At 41.7% G+C, this 19,285-nt stretch overlaps 1 protein-coding gene across 5 annotated transcripts in view; it reads left to right on the forward strand.

The window, feature by feature from the left end:
- LOC132815087 (receptor-type tyrosine-protein phosphatase mu-like) overlaps positions 1 to 19,285 on the forward strand; it is an 888,844-nt gene that overhangs the window by 495,889 nt on the left and 373,670 nt on the right. For all 5 annotated transcript variants that reach the window (XM_060823829.1, XM_060823832.1, XM_060823830.1 and 2 more), the window contains exon 8: positions 15,788 to 16,096. In XM_060823829.1, coding sequence (XP_060679812.1) covers positions 15,788 to 16,096 — 309 coding nt within the window. The remainder of the gene's footprint in view (positions 1 to 15,787; positions 16,097 to 19,285) is intronic.

A 19,285-nucleotide genomic window follows, 5' to 3' on the forward strand; every position in this document is an offset into this window, starting at 1 on the left:
TGAAAGCTCTCTTGCCTCATTGCTGTCACTGATAACATCTTACTGTTGAAGCGGGGTTGAGATTGATATCGAAGATACCATCTAAAGAGCTGTAGGAACTATCGAGTGAATGGTGAAAGGTGAGCATCAGCTATACCAGGGCTCAGCCTTTCTGGGCTTAGCTGACGTTATATTCCTGATAGAACTCTTGTACTCTTGATGGCGATAAGACCTGCAGAAGCTGTCCCACATCACATAGCAATACTAGTTTGTTGCAGTCATTTCATTTTTTTTAAACCAGGAGGGAAGGCGAATGCAGAGAGCAGTTGGATGGCAATTATCTTCTTATTAGACATTCCTGCAAAGTTAGGAAGTAAACTGGCAAAGAATTGTGTTTGTAACAATGCTGTTGAAATGACAAAATGGGCTGATGCTGGCAGCTGTGTGCTGTTTAAGAAGCAGAATTATTATTGGGGCTTGTACCTTTCTACTCCAACAATTGACACTTTGCATAACCCTGAACTTTTTACGTGGATCTTTAATGTCAGGCCTTCAAAGCTGCTTCATTTATCAGAAAATTGTGAATAGATATTTAAACCAGTTAGCATTCATATGCTGACCAGTTGTATCTGAACAATATTTTTTTATCAGCTAATCAATGTGATGCAATCTTCTTCAGCTAATTCTGTCAGTAAGAGTATAACGTTATTCATAAATCTTGAGAAAAATAACTCCTTTTCCATACAAAATAATTCTTAAGGAGTCATAAAAACACTGTGAAATTTAGACTTTATTGCAGAGGTCAATCCTTTCAGAGGTGAGAATGTCTGATTAAAAAATGAAATCTCTGTACGTTTAACTGTGGTGCAATGTTCAGTTCTGGTCGACTGCACATAGTCACTTTGATCGTAGTGTTTTTGACCCTTCCTCTGTGTTTCTAAAACTTCCTTTCTTTGAAAGTAAATGAAGATAAATAATGGCTGGATAGTTGGTTTGATTGTGCAGTTCTTTTTCAAAGCACTTTTTAAAAACATTCTTAATAATGAAGTTACAAAGGTCATAGAAATAGCCTGGTATTGAAAATGGCTTATTTCTTTTTGCTTCCAGAGTTTCCTCACGTCCCTTCCTGTCCGTAATTAATACTGACCTGCATAATAGGAGCCCACAAATTTCAGTTTCTCTCTGACCCCTGACTCAAGTTCTCCACGCTGAAAATGTGTTGCTGGTTAAAACACAGCAGGTTAAGCAGCATCCAAGGAATAGGAAATTCGACGTTTCGGGCATAAGCCCTTCATCAGGAATGAAGGGTTTAATGCTTCTTCATGATGAAGGGCTTATGCCCGAAACGTCGAATTTCCTATTCCTTGGATGCTGCCTAACCTGCTGTGCTTTAACCAGCAACACATTTTCAGCTGTGATCTCCAGCATCTGCAGACCTCATTTTTTACCTCAAGTTCTCCACGACCAGGCCCTTTCAATTTGGAATGGAGCACGATGCAATTGACTTTGATCACATTTGTTAATTTCAGCAGAAGATATTGCAATGCAATATAAAAGCCTGGAAGTTCTGATAAGCATGTGTAAAATACTGTTGGACCCAGATAAAGTATTGAGTTAATTCTGGGCAGCATACTTTCAGAAGAATGTGAACCACCTAGAGAGGCTGCAGAAGAGATTTTCTGACTGATTGCAAGGTTGAAGGATTCGAGTTGCAGAGATAGGCGCAAAAAAAAAGCTTCTTCCTCATAGAACAGAGAAGCTTAAGAGCAGTTTTGATACCTGTCCAAATCATGAAAGGTTTAGAGAAATTAAATAGATTAAACCCTGAAGGGTTGCTAACCAGAGATTATGGATTTAAAGTGATAAGACCAAATAAGGAAAATTTATTTTTTTCTGATAACTAGATAGAATTTGAAATGGACTGCCTGATATAGTTAGAGACAAAAAAAACTGCAGATGTTGGAATCCAAAATAGACAGGGCGAAAGGGAGGGCTGCAGATGCTGGAGTGAATCAGAGTCGAGAGTGTGGTGCTAGAGAAGCACAGCAGGTCAGGCAGCATCCGAGGAGTAGGAGATTCGACGTTTCGGGCAAAAGCCAGGCCAAAATAGACAGGGCAGTCCTGAAGAAGGGTTACATCGAAAATGTTGACTTCTCCACCTCCTGATGCCGCCTGGCCTGCTGTGTTCTGCCCTACAGCCTGGAGGACTCAACATTGAGTTCTCCACTTTCAAACAATCTCCCTCCCCATTTCCCGACTCCCTTCCTAGCCCCTCCCCCTCCCTTCCATTGCTTCCTGCCATCAACTGGATTCATTCCTCCAACTGACCAATCAGGTTGTAGCCTCTACCTGTCTTCACCTGTCCCCACTTCACCACCCTGCCCCCACCACCCACTTTATCTGCAGCTCCCCTCACACCCAGCCCCAGTCCTGAAGAAGCATTAAACTTCTCCACCTCCGGATGCTGCCTGGTTTGCTGTGTTCTTCCAGCCGCCAGCCTACCTGATAAAGTGGCATGAAAATATTTCAACAGTATTTTTCTTAAGGAAATTTGATAAATACTGAAAAAAAGATTGATTGTATATCGGGAAACAGCACGGAATGACACTGGTTAGCACGTCTAAAGAACTGATGCAGACCATATGGGCTAAATGGCCTGATTTTATGCTGTACTATCTTATGGTTCAATAACAACCAGAGACAGTATCTAGATCGATTCTCCCTTTAGCCAAGGTTTCTGGGTGTGATTGACCAACACAACACAGACTTGAATTTGAAGTTGGTTTTGACAGGACAGGGCCTGAGCCATTGGAAGGTTAAACCACTCAGATTATGCCGCCTAACTATCATAATACAGAAGGTCATGAAAGTAATAGTAAACGTTGATTTCAAAGATATATTTTTGCTCAAATTTTTACCCATTTTTGTCCTTCAAAAACTCTGATCTGAAGAAGAGTTACTCAACCCAAATGTTATCTCTGCTTTCTCTCACCAATGCTGCCAGACCTGCAGAATTTGTCCATCAATTTCTGATTTTGTTTTTGTTACTAATTTCCAGCATCCGCAATTCTTTTGCTTTTTTTAATTCTAAGACTCTGTGTTGGACACACTTAATATGGAATTGGTTTTAAATTACGAGACAAGATATGATCTGAGCTGTCAGTCACATAGTAAGAAAGCAATTGTTAGTCTGTGATAGAGGCGCACCACACCATCATATCATGAGGTAGACTAATGACACAATTATCCAATCTTAACTGTGACAGTACCTAGTGGGTAGTTATGCAAAATACTTGGCAGGAAATATTCATTATAAGCCATCACTTCAAAGTACATTCAAGTAGTTGATTATGTATTACCTCCCCTGTTTCTGTTCATCATAATAACAGATGCAGTAAATGCCAGCTATTGGTCATTGTACTGACACCAATAAGAAAGGCAGCCCCAGTGTGTTTGAGCTTCCTTCAGCTGCTACCACTCCATTACTGATGCAAAAAGGGAGGCTTGCAAAACATCAAAAGTGACTCTCCAAATCCATTTTAGTTTCAGCTGAGGTGTGATGCCCAAATTATCTCTAAGCAGCTGAAATGTTTTTTAATATTTTCTCCCGAATTTGAGGCATTTTGTGAAACATGCCAATCATGTTCTTATTGCTGCGTGAGAACAATTTAAATACTGTACATGCAATGTTGGGGAAGGGCCAAATTGATTCTCTAATTGATGCAAACAGAGCAATTAACAAGCCATTAGCCAACATGTACTTGAGACGACCATGCTGGAGGCTGTACTGGTTGAGGGCAGAAATATCTGAACATTGATGTAGTGCAGTAATAAAAATGCACTACATTATGGTAAGCTTAATGTTGTAAAATTATCTCCATATTAGTTATCTAGTGCTGTTGTTGCTAACTATTTGAGTGCAAATTACAATGTCATGATGCTCCTGTAATCTCCCAGTGTTGGCAGTGGGCCACCATTATGTTGATGATATTTCTTTATTGAACTATCTCCAGGGTGCAATCAAGGGATGCCTTTGGTTAACAGGCAACTACTTTCTGATGATTGGTCCCTGTTTTATGATGATAAAATAGGCTTTAATATTCTGGAGAGCTCAGAAGTGATTTCAGTAATGCACAGCTGTATGTATCATGGATGGATTGGATTTCTTTCCTCTTGTAAAAATGATCTAACAGATGTCTTTAAATTTAAAACATAGAACATAGAACATGGAACATTACAGCGCAGAACAGGCCCTTTGGCCCTCGATGTTACACTGATTTGTGGAACCAATCTGAAGCCCATCTATCCTACACTATTCCATTTTCATTCATATATTTATCAAATGACCATTTAAATGCCGTTAAAGTCAGTGAGTCTACCACTGTTACAGGCAGTGCGTTCCATGCCCCTACTACTCTCTGACATCTGTCATATATCTATCACCCCTCCATTTAAAGTTATGTCCCCTTGTGCTAGCCATCACCATCCAAGGAAAAATGATCTCACTGTCCACGCTATCTAACCTTCTGATTATCTCATATGTCTCAATTAAGTCACCTCTCAACCTTCTTCTCTCCAATGAAAACATCTTCAATTCCCTCAGCCTTTCTTCAGAAGACCTTCCCTCCATACCTGGCAACATTCGAGTAAATCGCCTCTGAACCCATTCCAAAGCTTCCACATCCTTTCTATAATGCAGTGACCAGAACTGAACTATTTATGAAAGGTTTTGATAGAAAGAATATAGAGAGACAATGGAGAAGAGTCATCAATATGAGAAAGTCACCAGAGAATCCATTTGGGAGTTCAGAAGAAACTATTCTACCCATTGAGTTCTGATAACGTGGAACTCAAGAGGATTGGCTGAAGTGAATAACATAGATTTTAAGGGAAAACTAAACAAATCATTGAAGGAAAAAGGAATGGAATGTTGTGATGGTAGGTTTAGATCAGAAATGAAGGGGAGAGATACCCGTGGAGCATGAGTACTTGCATAGAACAGCTGGTCCTCATGTCTTGTTTCTTGTTTCAGTGCTTCTTTCACTGCTTATCATAGAATCCCTACAGGCCATTTGGCCCAACAAGTCCACACCGACCCTCCGAAGAGTATCCCACCCAGACCCATTGCATTACCTTAGGCTCTACCTTTCCCCTCACTAAAGCACCTAACCTGTGCATTACTGAACATTATGGGCAATTTAGCATGGGCAATTTACCTAATTTAGCATGGCCATTTGGACTGTGGGAGGAAACTCAGACATGGGGAGAATGTGCAAACTTCACATAGACAGTCACCCAAGGCTGGAATCGAGGCAGCAGTGCTAACTACTGAGCCACCGTGCCACCCTATTGCGTAAGTAGGGATCTAAATCAAGCAGGACTGTGTGCTTTGATTGCTCTGCTTTTATGCTGCCAACAACTTGGGGAAATATTTTACATTGGAGCAGGAAAGATATAGACAGGTCAGTTCCAAGGTGACAAGAAGTCTAATGGAGTACAAAGGCCAGCATAACTCTGTTGGGCTAAATGGCTTGTTTCTGCATTATCATCCTTTACAATTTAACCCATTGACTGGATTATTGGTTGTCCATGGGGAACTCACCATGAGCACATCATAAACATGGTATATAAGGGAACTGAATGACTAACATATTCCAGGGACCAGTTGAGAAATATCCTAACTGCTGGAGTAGAACGAGGAACTAAATTTGGGGAGGGATTATTGTAATTATGGAACGATCTCCGAGTACTGGAGGGATTCTGCAAAGTGGGAAATCGATAAAATACTGACCTTAACAATGGCTCCAAATTTACCAATAATAATAAGTTTAGTGGGAGAATTTATTCTGAAGGAAGAGGTGGACAAGAGCTCACTTTGAAATAAAATCTCAATGGGTAGTAACCAGTCACTGCATTATCTGTAAGTGAGTACCATTACTCAGTATTAATGCTGTCGGATGAATAGTTCAGAAAGCAAAACTGCTGGTCAAGGGATAGGAGTTCAAATCCCACAGATTTCTTGTTGTGGAATGTTATTAGAGTGAACAGAAGAAAAGTCTAGGGTAAAAGCCACTGTCAATAATTGTGAGCATGGAACCATTGAATTGTTCTAAAACCCATCTGGTCCACTGGTGTCTACTGCCATTACCTGTTCTGGACCATATGTTCCAGGCATGGACGTGATGGGCTGAAGGGCCTCTTTCCATTATGTAAAAACTCTATGACTCTATTTTGACCCAGCAATATGGAAGGAATAGCAATATATTTCCAAGTCAGGATGGTGAGTCATTTGGAGATGAAGTGTATTCTGCTGCTTCTAGATGTTATTAATCATCATTTTAGAAAGTGTTGTCTAAGAAGCCTTGCTGAATTTCTGTAGTGCATCTTGTAGTTGGTACACCTTGCTGCTACTGAACATTGGGGTAGAGGGTGGATATTGTGAATGTCTTGCCATTCAAAGGAACTGCCTTTAGTCTGTATGGTATCATGCTTTGAGTGTTATGGAGCTGCAATCATCCAGGCAAATGGAGAATATTCCATCACACTCCTGATTTGTACTTAGTAGATGGTGGACTGATATTGAGAAGATGGAAGTTGATTTACTGAAATCAGAATTCCTAGCCTCTGATTTGCTCTTGTAGCCACAGTATTTATATGGCTACTTCAGTTCAGTTTCTGGTCAGTTGTAACTCCCAGAATGTTGATAACGAGGGATTTAGTAATGCCATCCATTGTCAAGGGGTGATGGTTAGATTATCTCTTGATGGTGAAAGTCTTTACCTAGTATTTGTGTGGCATGTGCATTTCTTGCCATTTTTAGCCAAATCCTAAATATTGTCCAAGTCTTGCTGCATAAACTGCATGAATATATGAAGAGTGAATAATGCTGAAAGTTATACATTAATCACAAACATCCCCACTTCTGACTTTATGATAGAGGAGAGGTCAGTGATGAAGCAGCTGAAGATACTTGGACCTAGAACATTACTATGAGGACCTCCTATAGAGAGTCCTGTGATGATTGACCTCCAGCAACAACAAACAGGAGATTCGACGTTTTGGGCATAAGCCCTTCTTCAGGATTCAGAAACGTCGAATCTCCTGCTCCTTGGATGCTGCCTGACCTGCTGCGCTTTTCCAGCAGCACATTTTCAGCTCTGATCTCCAGCATCTGCAGACCTCACTTTCTCCTCCAGCAACAACAGCCACCTTCTTTTGTGCTAGCTAAGACTCTAACTAACAAAGAGCTTTTCCCTGGTTCTAATTTTGTCTAATTTTTGACAGTCTGTCAAATACAGCCTTGATCTGAGTGACGCTGGAAAAGCACAGCAGTTCAGGCAGCATCCGAGGAGCAGTAAAATCGATGTTTCGGGCAAAAGCCCTTCATCAGGAATGATGCCGGACCTCCTGTGCTTTTCCAGCACCACTCTAATCTAGACTCTGGTTTCCAGCATCTGCAGCCATTGTTTTTACCAAATACAGCCTTGATGTCTCGGGCTGTCACTCTCACCTCACATCTGGAGTTCAGTTCTTTTGTCCATGTTTGAACCAAGGCTGTAATGCATTGGAGACGATGCAGAGGTGATTTACAAAGATGGTTCCAGGAATGCACACCTTCAGCTGTGAGGATCAATTGAAGAAGTTGGGATTGTTCTCCTTGGAGAGAAGAAGGCCGAGAGGAGATACGGTAGACGTTTTGAAAATCATGAGTGGCTGAGCAGTGTAGATAACGAGAAACTGTACCCACTGTTAATAATTAAAAAAGAACAAAGCAGCATAGATTTAAAGTGATGTGCAAGTGAAGCAAGTGACTAAAGCCTTGAATGACACACTCAAGAATCTGGGAATCTCTCTCCAGCCTGCTGCTGTGATACCATGCTTCCATGTGTCACAAAGGTCTTCAGCCTGTCCTCCCAGCTGCGGTCACATGAGCGAATCTCTCCTTTAAGAGAGGCAAACTGTCCTTAAGAGAAACACTGAAGAAGAGTCATACCTTTTTGTTGTTCATTCATGATGACGGTGAGGGTGTCTCTGGCCAGCATTTATTACCCATCCCTAATTGTCCCAGAGGGTGGTTAAGAGTCACCCACATTGCTGTGAATCTGCAGTAACATATAGGCCAGACCAGGTAAGGATGGCAGATTCCTTTCCTAAAGTGCATTAGTGAGCCAGATGGGTTTTTCCTGACAATTGATGATGGATTCATGGTCATCATTAGACTCTTAATTCCAGATTTTTAAAAATTGAATTCAAATGCCACCATCAGCCGTGGCAGGATTTGAACCTGGTTCCCCTGAACATTCCCTGGGTCTACGGATTAACAGTGCACTGATATTGTTACTAGGCCATCACCTCCTCCTGAGTGCAGCACGTCAGACCTGCTGAGTTTCTACAGCATTCTCTCTTTCAGATTGCCAGCATCTGCAATATTTAGCCTTTGTTAAGCTGGGCGTTCATGCTAACTGCACATCTAGTCAAGAGTGTGTTGCTGAGAAAGCACAGTGTGTCAGGCAGCATCCGAGGAGCAGGTGAATCAACGTTTCAGACATAAGCCCTTCCTGATTCCTGATAAAGGGCTTATGCCTGAAATGTCGATTCTCCTGCTCCTCGGAGCTGCTTGACCCTACTGTGCTTTCCCAACTCTCGACTCCAATCTCCAGCATCTGCAGTCTTCACCTTCTCCTAGATGAACATGTAGCTGGTCATCATGTTGATGGTGATTTTGACAATAGAAATGCAGCCAGTTTTAAGTTTACATGCTGCCTGTGTCAATGGGACCAGAGTAAAAAATGAGGTCTGCAGATGCTGGAGATCACAGCTGAAAATGTGTTGCTGGTCAAAGCACAGCAGGCCAGGCAGCATCTCAGGAATAGAGAATTCGACGTTTCGAGCATAAGCCCTTCATCAGGAATGAGAGAGAGTAGCCAAGCAGGCTAAGATAAAAGGTAGGGAGGAGGGACTTGGGGAGGGGCGATGGAGGTGGGATAGGTGGAAGGAGGTCAAGGTGAGGGTGATAGGCCGGAGTGGGGTGGGGGCGGAGAGGTCAGGAAGAGGATTGCAGGTTAGGAGGGCGGTGCTGAGTTGAGGGAACCGACTGACACAAGGTGGGGGGAGGGGAAATGAGGAAACTGGAGAAATCTGAATTCATACCTTGTGGTTGGAGGGTTCCCAGGCGGAAGATGAGGCGCTCCTCCTCCAGCCGTCGTGTAGTTGTGTTCTGCCGGTGGAGGAGTCCAAGGACCTGCATGTCCTCGGTGGAGTGGGAGGGAGAGTCAATGGGACCAGATGCAGGGTAATCGCTCATTGCATGGCCGAATATCAGGTCCAACCATATATTTTCCCTGAATATAGATCAGAGTCATTCAAGTTCAACCACCCTTCCTTCCATCCTTATTCGCAAAAGTTTGGTCTGGTTTGTGTCTTTCTCTTCAAAGAAGTCTGAGAAATTCTTTATTTCAGGGAATGAACGTATCCATCATTATTTTATAGTCAGCTTCTTTATGTATTATTCTTATTATGTCATCACAGCACCACACTGTTGGGTAGATATATCTTTGTGTTTACATTCTGTAGCTCCTAAAGTAAAACCTGGGGCACTGTTTACCTTTTATTTATTCTCCATTTGGCAGCTTGGAGACTGCTGTTTCATCTCAACTGGCATTCAGAATGGAATTTATTGCACAAAGTGGGCTTGCTGTGTGGACTCTACACTGTCTCATACAAGCTACACAATGAACAGAACTGTGACGAGGTTATATGGGATTGCTACATGCTTACAAATGGGATTGGTGTCATGCCGTGCTGACAAATTGGAATTTTATTTTAACCATCAAACACCTCCAACCCAGCTGGAACAGTCTCAGATTTGATCACCAGAATGACAGACTTGTTAATCCGTCTGTTGGGTTTGTCATCTTGCCATACACTGCGTGGCGAACATGCCTGACAGGTATCAGATGGGGTGTCAAAAGACAGCTGAGGCCTGTGTTCTGATTCGCCCCTTTCATTTGTGCCTCTGGAGCCTGCCCTCAAGTCTCCCTGAAACAACTAGGACACCGTTATGTGAGTTGAGTTTGAGAAGGGCCAGCCAAGGTCCTAAAGAGCCTGAGGCCATAACCTCAAGCTGCCTGCTAATTGGCACCAAATTGACAACATCACTCGGAAAAATCAGACAGCTGGATGGCTAGCCAGAGTTTTCTGGAGATGTGCAGAGCAGGTGTCTGACCTGCCTCTGGCTGTGCTACTTTTGACCCAGGAGAGCAAAAACGAACACTGGTTGAAAATCTGATCCAGTCCCTTTGCTGAAATGCCTGACTGTGATGAGTATCAGGAAGGAAATGCAGTTGCTGTGCTTTATAGCAGATCTCCTCTGCTGCTATCAACCAGGAAAGCAATTTGCTTTTCTTTTTTTTCTGTGTTTCAAAATGCTGTGGCTGATTATTTAAGGCAGACGAAGTATGAGAAAAGGTTAGTCATCTTGTCATTGTTTCCCATTGCTCCAGGCAATTGGACAGTCACAGGTATTGGATACTACACATTATAATTAAGTTTGTGCTATGTCAAGGTGAATAAATGAGCTTGTTTATTCATTTTAACACACCACCATTTCTCAAGTATTCTAGAGAGTCATGCCTTCTTTCTAAATATAACAGTGCAGGAAATGCAGGTAAACGTGTAGGTAAGGAAATATTACTCTGAGTAATTAATGTTCAACCTGAGCTCCAGCAAGCAATTAAAAACATAAGTTTAGGGATGCTATACCCAGCATTCTTGTAAACGACGCATACTTCTCTAATTCCCTTCTGTCTCCAGAGCACCAAAAGCTTCTTGACCCCATTTGTTTTCCATGTTCTGTCAAAGTCTCTATAAAGCTGCTTCTTTTTGGGTGGAAATAAATCCATCGACTTCCCGCCTCATTCTTAGTTTATGATGATCTCTGGTGTTTGAACCCAGTGAAAAACATGCCAGCACTAAACTTGTTAACCCATTTCCTAGTCATGAAAACTTCACTGGGTCACCGACATATTTCATCTTTTTTGAAGATACCAATTCATTTCATTTTGACCTGTCTTTGATACGTTCCAGATGCTCATTATTATTTTCTCCTCAGAGGCATTGACACTGCCTTCAGTGGTCAGAAGACTATTGATGGGGAGAGGGTATTCAGTGGACAATGTAGTACTGCCGGAGCATCTATTGGGTATTTGTTCATGGACTGTGGTCATCACTAACAAAGACAACGTTTATTGCCCATTCTTAATTGCCCTTCAGAAGGCGGTGTTGTGCCTTCTGCTACCAGTACAACGAAGGAACTGGAATATATTTACAAGTCAGGGTAGTATGTGACTTGAAGAAGAATTCGACAGAGGTATTATTCCCAAGTATCTGTTGCTCATGTTCTACCAGAGGATGGAACAGGTTTGCAAGATGCTATTGAAGGAGGTTAGTTGCTATGTCGACTGCCACCGTGCATCGTTGGTAAATCTTTACCATGATAAAGGAGATGTCTATCAAGTGGGCAGTTGGTCTTGGATGATATCTCAATTCTTGAGTGGGTAGCATCTGCCCATGTTTTGTTCCCTCCATCAATAAATATGAAATATTCAAATGTAACTCAGAGTTAAACATTGAGATGACAGCAACAAATGCCTCTTGAGTTGCATGCTGCCAATGCAAGACTGTTTACTGGTTCAATCCGACTATTTATAGCAAGCATAAAATTTGTATACGTCAATTAAAATTGATTTTTTAAAAAAAACAGTGGTAAAAATCCAAAAGGAACTAACTCTCAAATTATATTTTCTCAGCAGAATAATTATTTGGATAGAAGTGATTTATATTTTAACGAGTGTCTGATATAAATCAAGTGACATTTCTTACATGACTGTCACTAATTATACAAACAGTCCTGAAAACTTTCTCGATATGAAGCAAACATCTTTCCTTTGGGTTGTGAAATGAAAACGCTCAATACCTTTGCTCCATGACGATAGCCCAGGACAGCTCCCTTTGTACCACAAACACAAAGTTATTCTCGTTGCAAGGCTATGATTTATTCTTAGACCATAAGACCATAAGACATAGGAGTGGAAGTAAGGCCATACGGCCCATCGAGTCCACTCCGCCATTTAATCACGGCTGATGGGCATTTCAACTCCACTTACCAGCATTCTCCCCGTAGCCCTTAATTCCTTGTGACATCAAGAATCTATCAATCTCGGCCTTGAAGACATTTAGTGTCCCGGCCTCCACTGCACTCCGCGGCAATGAATTCCACAGGCCCACCACCCTCTGGCTGAAGAAATGTCTCCGCATTTCTGTTCTGAATTTACCACCTCTAATTCTAAGGCTGTGCCCACGAGTCCTAGTCTCCTCGCGTAACGGAAACATTTTCTTAGCGTCCACCCTTTCCAAGCCATGTATTATCTTGTAAGTTTCTACTAGATCTCTCCTTAACCTTCTAAAATCCAATGAGTACAATCCCAGGATCCTCAGCCGTTCCTTGTATGTTAGACCTGCCATTCCAGGGATCATCCGTGTGAATCTCGGCTGGACACGCTCCAGTGCCAGTATGTCCCTCCTGAGGTGTGGGGACCAAAACTGGACACAGTACTCCAAAGGGGGCCTAACCAGAGCTTTATAAAGACTCAGTAGCACATCGCTGCTTTTATATTCCAACCCTCTTGAGATAAGTGACAACATTGCATTCGCTTTCTTAATCACGGATTCAACCTGCATGTTTACCTTTAGAGAATCCTCGACTAGCACTCCCAGATCCCTTTGTACTTTGGCTTTATGAATTTTCTCACCGTTTAGAAAGTAGTCCATGCTTGTATTCTTTTTTCCAAAGTGCAAGACCTCGCATTTGCTCAGCCATTTCCTGGACTACTCTCCCAAACTGTCTAGATCCTTCTGCAGCCTCCCCACTTCCTCAGTACTACCTGCCTGTCCACCTAGCTTCGTATCATAGGCAAACTTCGCTAGAATACCCCACAGTCCCTTCATCCAGATCATTAATATATGACGTGAGCAGCTGCGGCCCTAACACTGAACCCTGTGGGACACCACTTGTCACCGGCTGCCATTCCGAAAAAGAACCTTTTATCCCAACTCTCTGCCTTCTGTCAGACAGCTAATCCTCAATCCATGCCAGTAGCTCACCTCGAACACCATGGGCCTTCACCTTACTCAGCAGCCTCCCGTGTGGCACCTTATCAAAGGCCTTTTGGAAGTCTAGATAGACCACATCCACTGGGTTTCCCTGGTCTAACCTACTTGTCACCTCTTCAAAGAATTCTAACAGGTTTGTCAGGCACGACCTCCCCTTACTAAATCCATGTTGACTTGTACTTCTTTGGCAGATGATCATATGGAGCATTAAACCCGACAAAGTGCTCAAAAGAACAACTCAACTAAGATAACTGCAATCCTTATTTTCATGACTAATACCTCACTGATTTGGTTCGCTGTCTAAATGTAATTACCTTTATCCCAGCAAATGAGCATAATCTAAAATACTTCAGTAATTGACTTCTGGCCATGTTCCTTTGAATTAATTTACAGCTTTTTTTACATTTCCCTGCAGATACATTTTGTCAGCCGGGTCAATGAAAATGCAAAATACATTTGTACAAAAGCTGAGTACATGCTTGAGTAAGACTGGGCATTGATCAAGACCGTTTAGTTGATGTATTCTCCTTTTGATGCATGATCCATTGCGAATGATTACTATCTGTCATTGTCACAGCAAAGAAATGTTTTGGTCACCCGACAGCTAGCTATCTCAAAATAAGGCAAGGTTAAGATGTTTAAATTCATTCCTACTTGCATTTGATTTCCCCTTGGTTATGCAGTTGAAAGAAATATGACTATATTAACTCAAACCCTTTTTTAGACTTATCCTTTGTTCTTGTATGAATAGATTTGTGGTTTTAAAATGAATGTCACACCTACCACATGAATAAACAAACAATAAATCTGAAGTACAGAAACATAAAATAAGGTAATACTCTGTTATTATCCAATCCTGATCTTTCTTGCTCAGCAAGTGTAGAAGGCATTATTTAACCAGGATGTTAGCTTTTGACAGAAATAAAATTGTTAAATGGCGTCCACTGGGTTGAAGTTCACACAAGATTCAATAAGGCTTACCTCTGCATACCCCAGAACCACAAATGATGAAATGTTGTTTGCTCTAACCTAGTTATTTGTCATCATTGATCAAACATCCTCACAATGACAACTTCAGTGCTCCAAGTGAATATATTGTTTTAACCATGAGTGAGTTGGTGTTGACTTATGTATTGCATCAGGTGGGGAAAGCAGCTAGATTGAGTCACATCTGGTCAAGCGATGTGATCTTGCTTTCTTGTTGCTGCATTGGTCATGTTGGCGGGCCAGTGGGGTACATATTTGTTGGTCTGACGAGCTCTCAATAAAGACCAAGCTTATACTTCACCACCTGTGTGAATCTGAGTGAAAACAGAGAAGGGGGAGCAAGTTACCATTTAAAATTGCCCTTTCCAGAGACATTTATTTAAAATAATAAATTCAAAATGTTATATTTAAGCTTGTTTGCAGAGCATCTAATTTAACATTCTTGCAAAGTCTCCCCAATAATTAATAGTTTTATCCATTTCCTGAGATTCAGTTCTAAAAGTGCCAGTTGTCATCCCACCATTACATTAGCCATGGCCATTATTTATGTGTGAAGCTTAATAGTGAGTGTTGGGAGAACAGTCAATTATGGTAGCATCTCAACCATGGAAGATCTATTTCCAACTTCCCACATACATGGTTCCAACAGGCGTAATTTGATATGGATCAGAAATGATGGATGATAGCTTCCTTCTTAGGCAGAAGCACCATAAAACCATGTGTGTGGTGCATACTGCTGCTTTGTTTCAGCTCACTAAAGTTAGCACAAACCAGAGATTGAACCTGAAACCTTATATCCAATAATAATGAGAATAAATCAATAGCATTGTCAAGCAAACTACTGGCAGGAATGAAGCATGGTATTTTCCTCAAGTCCTCACTTCACGACACTTACTATAATCATAGAATCCCTACTGTATGAAAACATGCCATGTGGCCCATCAGGTCCACATCAACTCTCTCAAGAGCATCCCAACCAGACCCACACCATCCCTGGGTTTCTGATGGCTAATCTACCTAGCCCGCACCTCTTGGATAGTGGGATAAAACCCATGCAAACACAGAGACAATGCAAAAACTCCACACAGACAGTTATCCAAGGTAGGAATTCAACCAGATCCCAGGCACTGCTGAAAATGTGTTGCTGGAAAAGCGCAGCAGGTCAGGCAGCATCCAAGGAACAGGAGATTCGACGTTTCGGGCATAAACCCTTCTTCAGGCTTACACCCGAAACGTCGAATCTCCTGTTCCTTGGATGCTGCCTGACCTGCTGCGCTTTTCCAGCAACACATTTTCAGCTCTGATCTCCAGCATCTGCAGACCTCACTTTCTTCTTGAAGATATCAGGCACTGTAAAGCAGCTGTGCTCACCACTAAGACAACCGACTGTTCCCTTATAAAGTGTAGCTTAAGAGGCACGGTGATTATTTATCAAATAACATAGGTCTATGAATGTTAAAATGGTGGCAATTTGAGTACAGTTGTATGGTTTAGAAGATTAGTTCTTTCTTCAAAAAGAGGTGGGATATTGTCCTCTTGCTCTCTGTTGAAGAGAATCACAAAACGTTCCTTCGCACAGATTTATTGAGGAAATCATTCCCCTAGATAGATAATCTGAATCAGTGACAGATATTTTCTTTTGTTTCAACAGATCCCATGCATGGGCCGAGGAATATAGAAGTTGTGAAGATTAAGTCCAAACAAATCACAATCCGTTGGGAGCCTTTTGGTTACAATGTGACCCGTTGCCACAGCTTTAACCTTACTGCTCAATACCGGTATGCAGTGGGAGGTCAAGAGCACGTGGGTGAAGAGGTCTGCCAGGACACAGGACATATTCAACCACAATATACCCTGCGCGGTCTACCACCTTACACTAATGTAAGTGTGAAACTGGTCCTAATGAACTCAGAAGGAAGAAAGGAAAGTGATGAGCTTGTGATCCAGACAGATGAAGATGGTAAGTAATGAATACCACCTTTCATTTTTGTAAGTTTGAGAATCAAATGCCTTGGATAGCAATGGCATCTCAAGTTGTACAAATTGAGGATGTAAGAGTCAGAGAAGATTGAGAAAGTTCCAGGAATGAGGCATTCAGTTGCATGGATAGGTCTGAATTGTTTTCCTCGGAAAAGTGTTGGTTGATTTGGATTGAATTGCACTTATTGTCACCTGTACCGAGGCAGTGAAAAGATTTGTCTTGCAAGCAATACAGGCAGATCTCATAGTTAAATAGCATAGATAAGTAAAGAAGAGGTAAACAGCAGCAAAAAACATAAACACAGGTACACGTGAATACCAAGGATTTGTGAGTCCATTCAGTATTCTAACACCAGTCGGGTAGAAACTGTTTTGAAACTGACTGGTGCGGGTGTTCAGGCTTCTGTATCTTCTCCCCAATGGTAGAGGTTGTAGAAAAACATTGCCAGGGTAGGATGGATCTTTGAGAATGCTGGCAGCCTTTCCTTGACAGCGGGCCTGGTAGATGGATGCTATAGACGGGAGGTTGGCCTTTGTGACTGTCCGGGCTGAGTTCACCACTCCCTGTAACCATCTCTGGTCTTGAATGGTGCAGTTGCCATACCAGGTAGTGATACATCCGACAGAATGCTCTCGATGGTGCATCTATAAAATCTGGCAAGGGTATTCATTATCATGCCAAATTTTCTCAGCTGCTTTAGGAAGAGATGTTGTTGGGTCTTTGTAACCAGTTCGTCCACATGAAGAATCCATGAAAGCTTGTTGTTGATGGCCACTCCCAGGAGCTTGACACTCACCACTTGTTTCACCACCATGCTGTTAATGTGTAGTAAGCATGAGTAACATCCTGCCAAAAGTCAACAATGAGTTCCATGATTTTGCTGGCATTGATAGCTAGGTTGTTCTCAATGCATACAGACATAGAATTAGGAATTCAAACTGGTTTCACCATTCAATAAGATCATGGCTGATCTGATGAATCCACATTTCTGCATACTCCCCTGATGACCTTTCATCACCCCCTCTTGCTTATCAAGAATCTGTCTACCACAGGCTTAAATATATTCATGGACTCTGTTTCCACTTTCTTTTGAGGAAGAGAGTTTCAAAGTCTCATGACTCTGTAAAAAAAGATTCTTAGTCTTAATTTTACAAAACGTAATCCCTAATTCTAGTTTGTTCTTTCTACCTCTACTCTGTTAAACCCCTCAATAACATACATGTTGCAATCAAGTCATTTTTTTCTTCTAAAATCTAATGGATACAGGCCTAGCCTGGCCTACCATTCCTCATCATCCATTCCATGTATTAGTCCAGTGTACCTTCTCTGAACTGCTTCCAATGCATTTACATCCTTCATTAAATAAGGTGAACAATTCTACATACACTTCACTTGATGTTTTGTCACCAATGCACTGTATAAGTGGAGCAGAACCTCCCTACTTGTGTTTCCAATTTGCCTCATAATAAATTACAGCATTCTATGACCTTTTCTAATTACTTGCTGTACTTGCACAGTAACCTCTTGCAATCCATGCCCAAAGACACCTAAATTCCTTTGCATCCCAAAGGAAATTTAATGAGGCATTTAATGGAGGGGTCTGGAGAAAATACTTCTAGAAGTTTTCCAATTGGTGGAAGGACAGGAAAAGGACAGCAAGAGATAAAATAATTTCCACAGAGTGGTTAGGATCTAGAATGCACTGCCAGTTCAGGAGCGGTATTGAAAAGGAAATTGATTATTATCCAAAAGGAAGAACATGCAGGCTAAGGGGAAAACGTAGGAGTGTGGCTTTAGGTAAATAGCTGCTTCAGATATGAGACACACAGACAACAGGATGAATGGACTTATTCTGTGCTATAACAATTCTATGCTTCTGTGTAGGGTTCAATTTTAATCCTTCATATGAAGTAACTTATTCTTCAATGTCCTGAATATTATTGCCTTCAATCTGAAACAACAGTCTAAGCCTTTGCCTTTGAGGACAAATGAGAATTTGACTGAAATTAGTTCGTTCCTAGCATTTATAATCTCCTCTGTGTTCTGAGGTGGACCAGACTTCATGTTCCTCAATGAGTTGAATATTTGGCAGAATGTATGTGCAACATAGACATTGGCACAAATAAGTAGAGTCATAGAGATATACAGCATGGAAACAGACCCTTCGGTCCAACTTATCCATGCTGACCAGATATCCTAACCTAATCTCATCCCATTTGACAGCACTAATCAGCTAATTGGGCCTGTTTCTCTGCTTTACATTCTGGCCTAGTTTTCACTGCATAGGGATGAGCAGAAACAAAATGTATTGGGTGGCACGGTGGCACAGTGATAAGAACTGCTGCCTCACAGCGCCAGAGACCTGGGTTCAATTACCGCCTCAGGAGACTGACTGTGTGGAGTTTGCACATTCTCCCTGTGTCTGCGTGGGTTTCCTCCCACAGTCCAAAAATGTGCAGGCCAGGTGAATTGGCCATACAAAATTGCCCGTAGTGTTAGGTGAAGGGGTAAATGTAGGGGAATGGGTCTGGGTTGGTTGCGCTTCAGCGGGTCAGTGTGGACTTGTTGGGCCGAAGGGCCTGTTTCCACACTGTAAGTAATCTAATCTAAAAAAAATGACAGTCATGACTCAATTCCTGGATTCATACCTCCATCTCATTTTCTGGCAATTTTTACAGGCATAAAGTAAGGACAGGTGTAGTTCACATTGCTGCTGTACAGCACTTCCATCTTTGCATTATAGATGTGGGCAGTTTAAAACGTCCTCAATGTCTCACCCCAATTTTGAGGGAGATGATCTCTTTCAGTAAGCAGACATGGTTAGTTATCTTTCAGAGGACATGGAAACCTTACCTCTGGTCTTGGAATTCGTTCATTGACAGACTTTAAAATATGAGGCAAATAAAATAATTTGTTTTCATTTCAGTGGTTAGGTGCTGTATTGAAAGGAAAGATGCTTTTGCTACAGTCATTGGGATCACTAATGTAACAATCTTCAGTGATTTGACCGCTTTGTTAAAATAGGTAAAAACAATGACTACAGATGCTGGCTAAAATAAAAACAGATCAGTTTGAGAAAAAGATTTCTGCTAGACTATTTAATTGACAGACAAGCTGGTGTACCTTTTTAATAAAAAGTGATATGCTTTTACAATTTCAATAGATTTC

Source organism: Hemiscyllium ocellatum, chromosome 4 (assembly GCF_020745735.1).
Source record: "Hemiscyllium ocellatum isolate sHemOce1 chromosome 4, sHemOce1.pat.X.cur, whole genome shotgun sequence".
Classification (NCBI taxonomy): Eukaryota; Metazoa; Chordata; class Chondrichthyes; order Orectolobiformes; family Hemiscylliidae; genus Hemiscyllium; species Hemiscyllium ocellatum.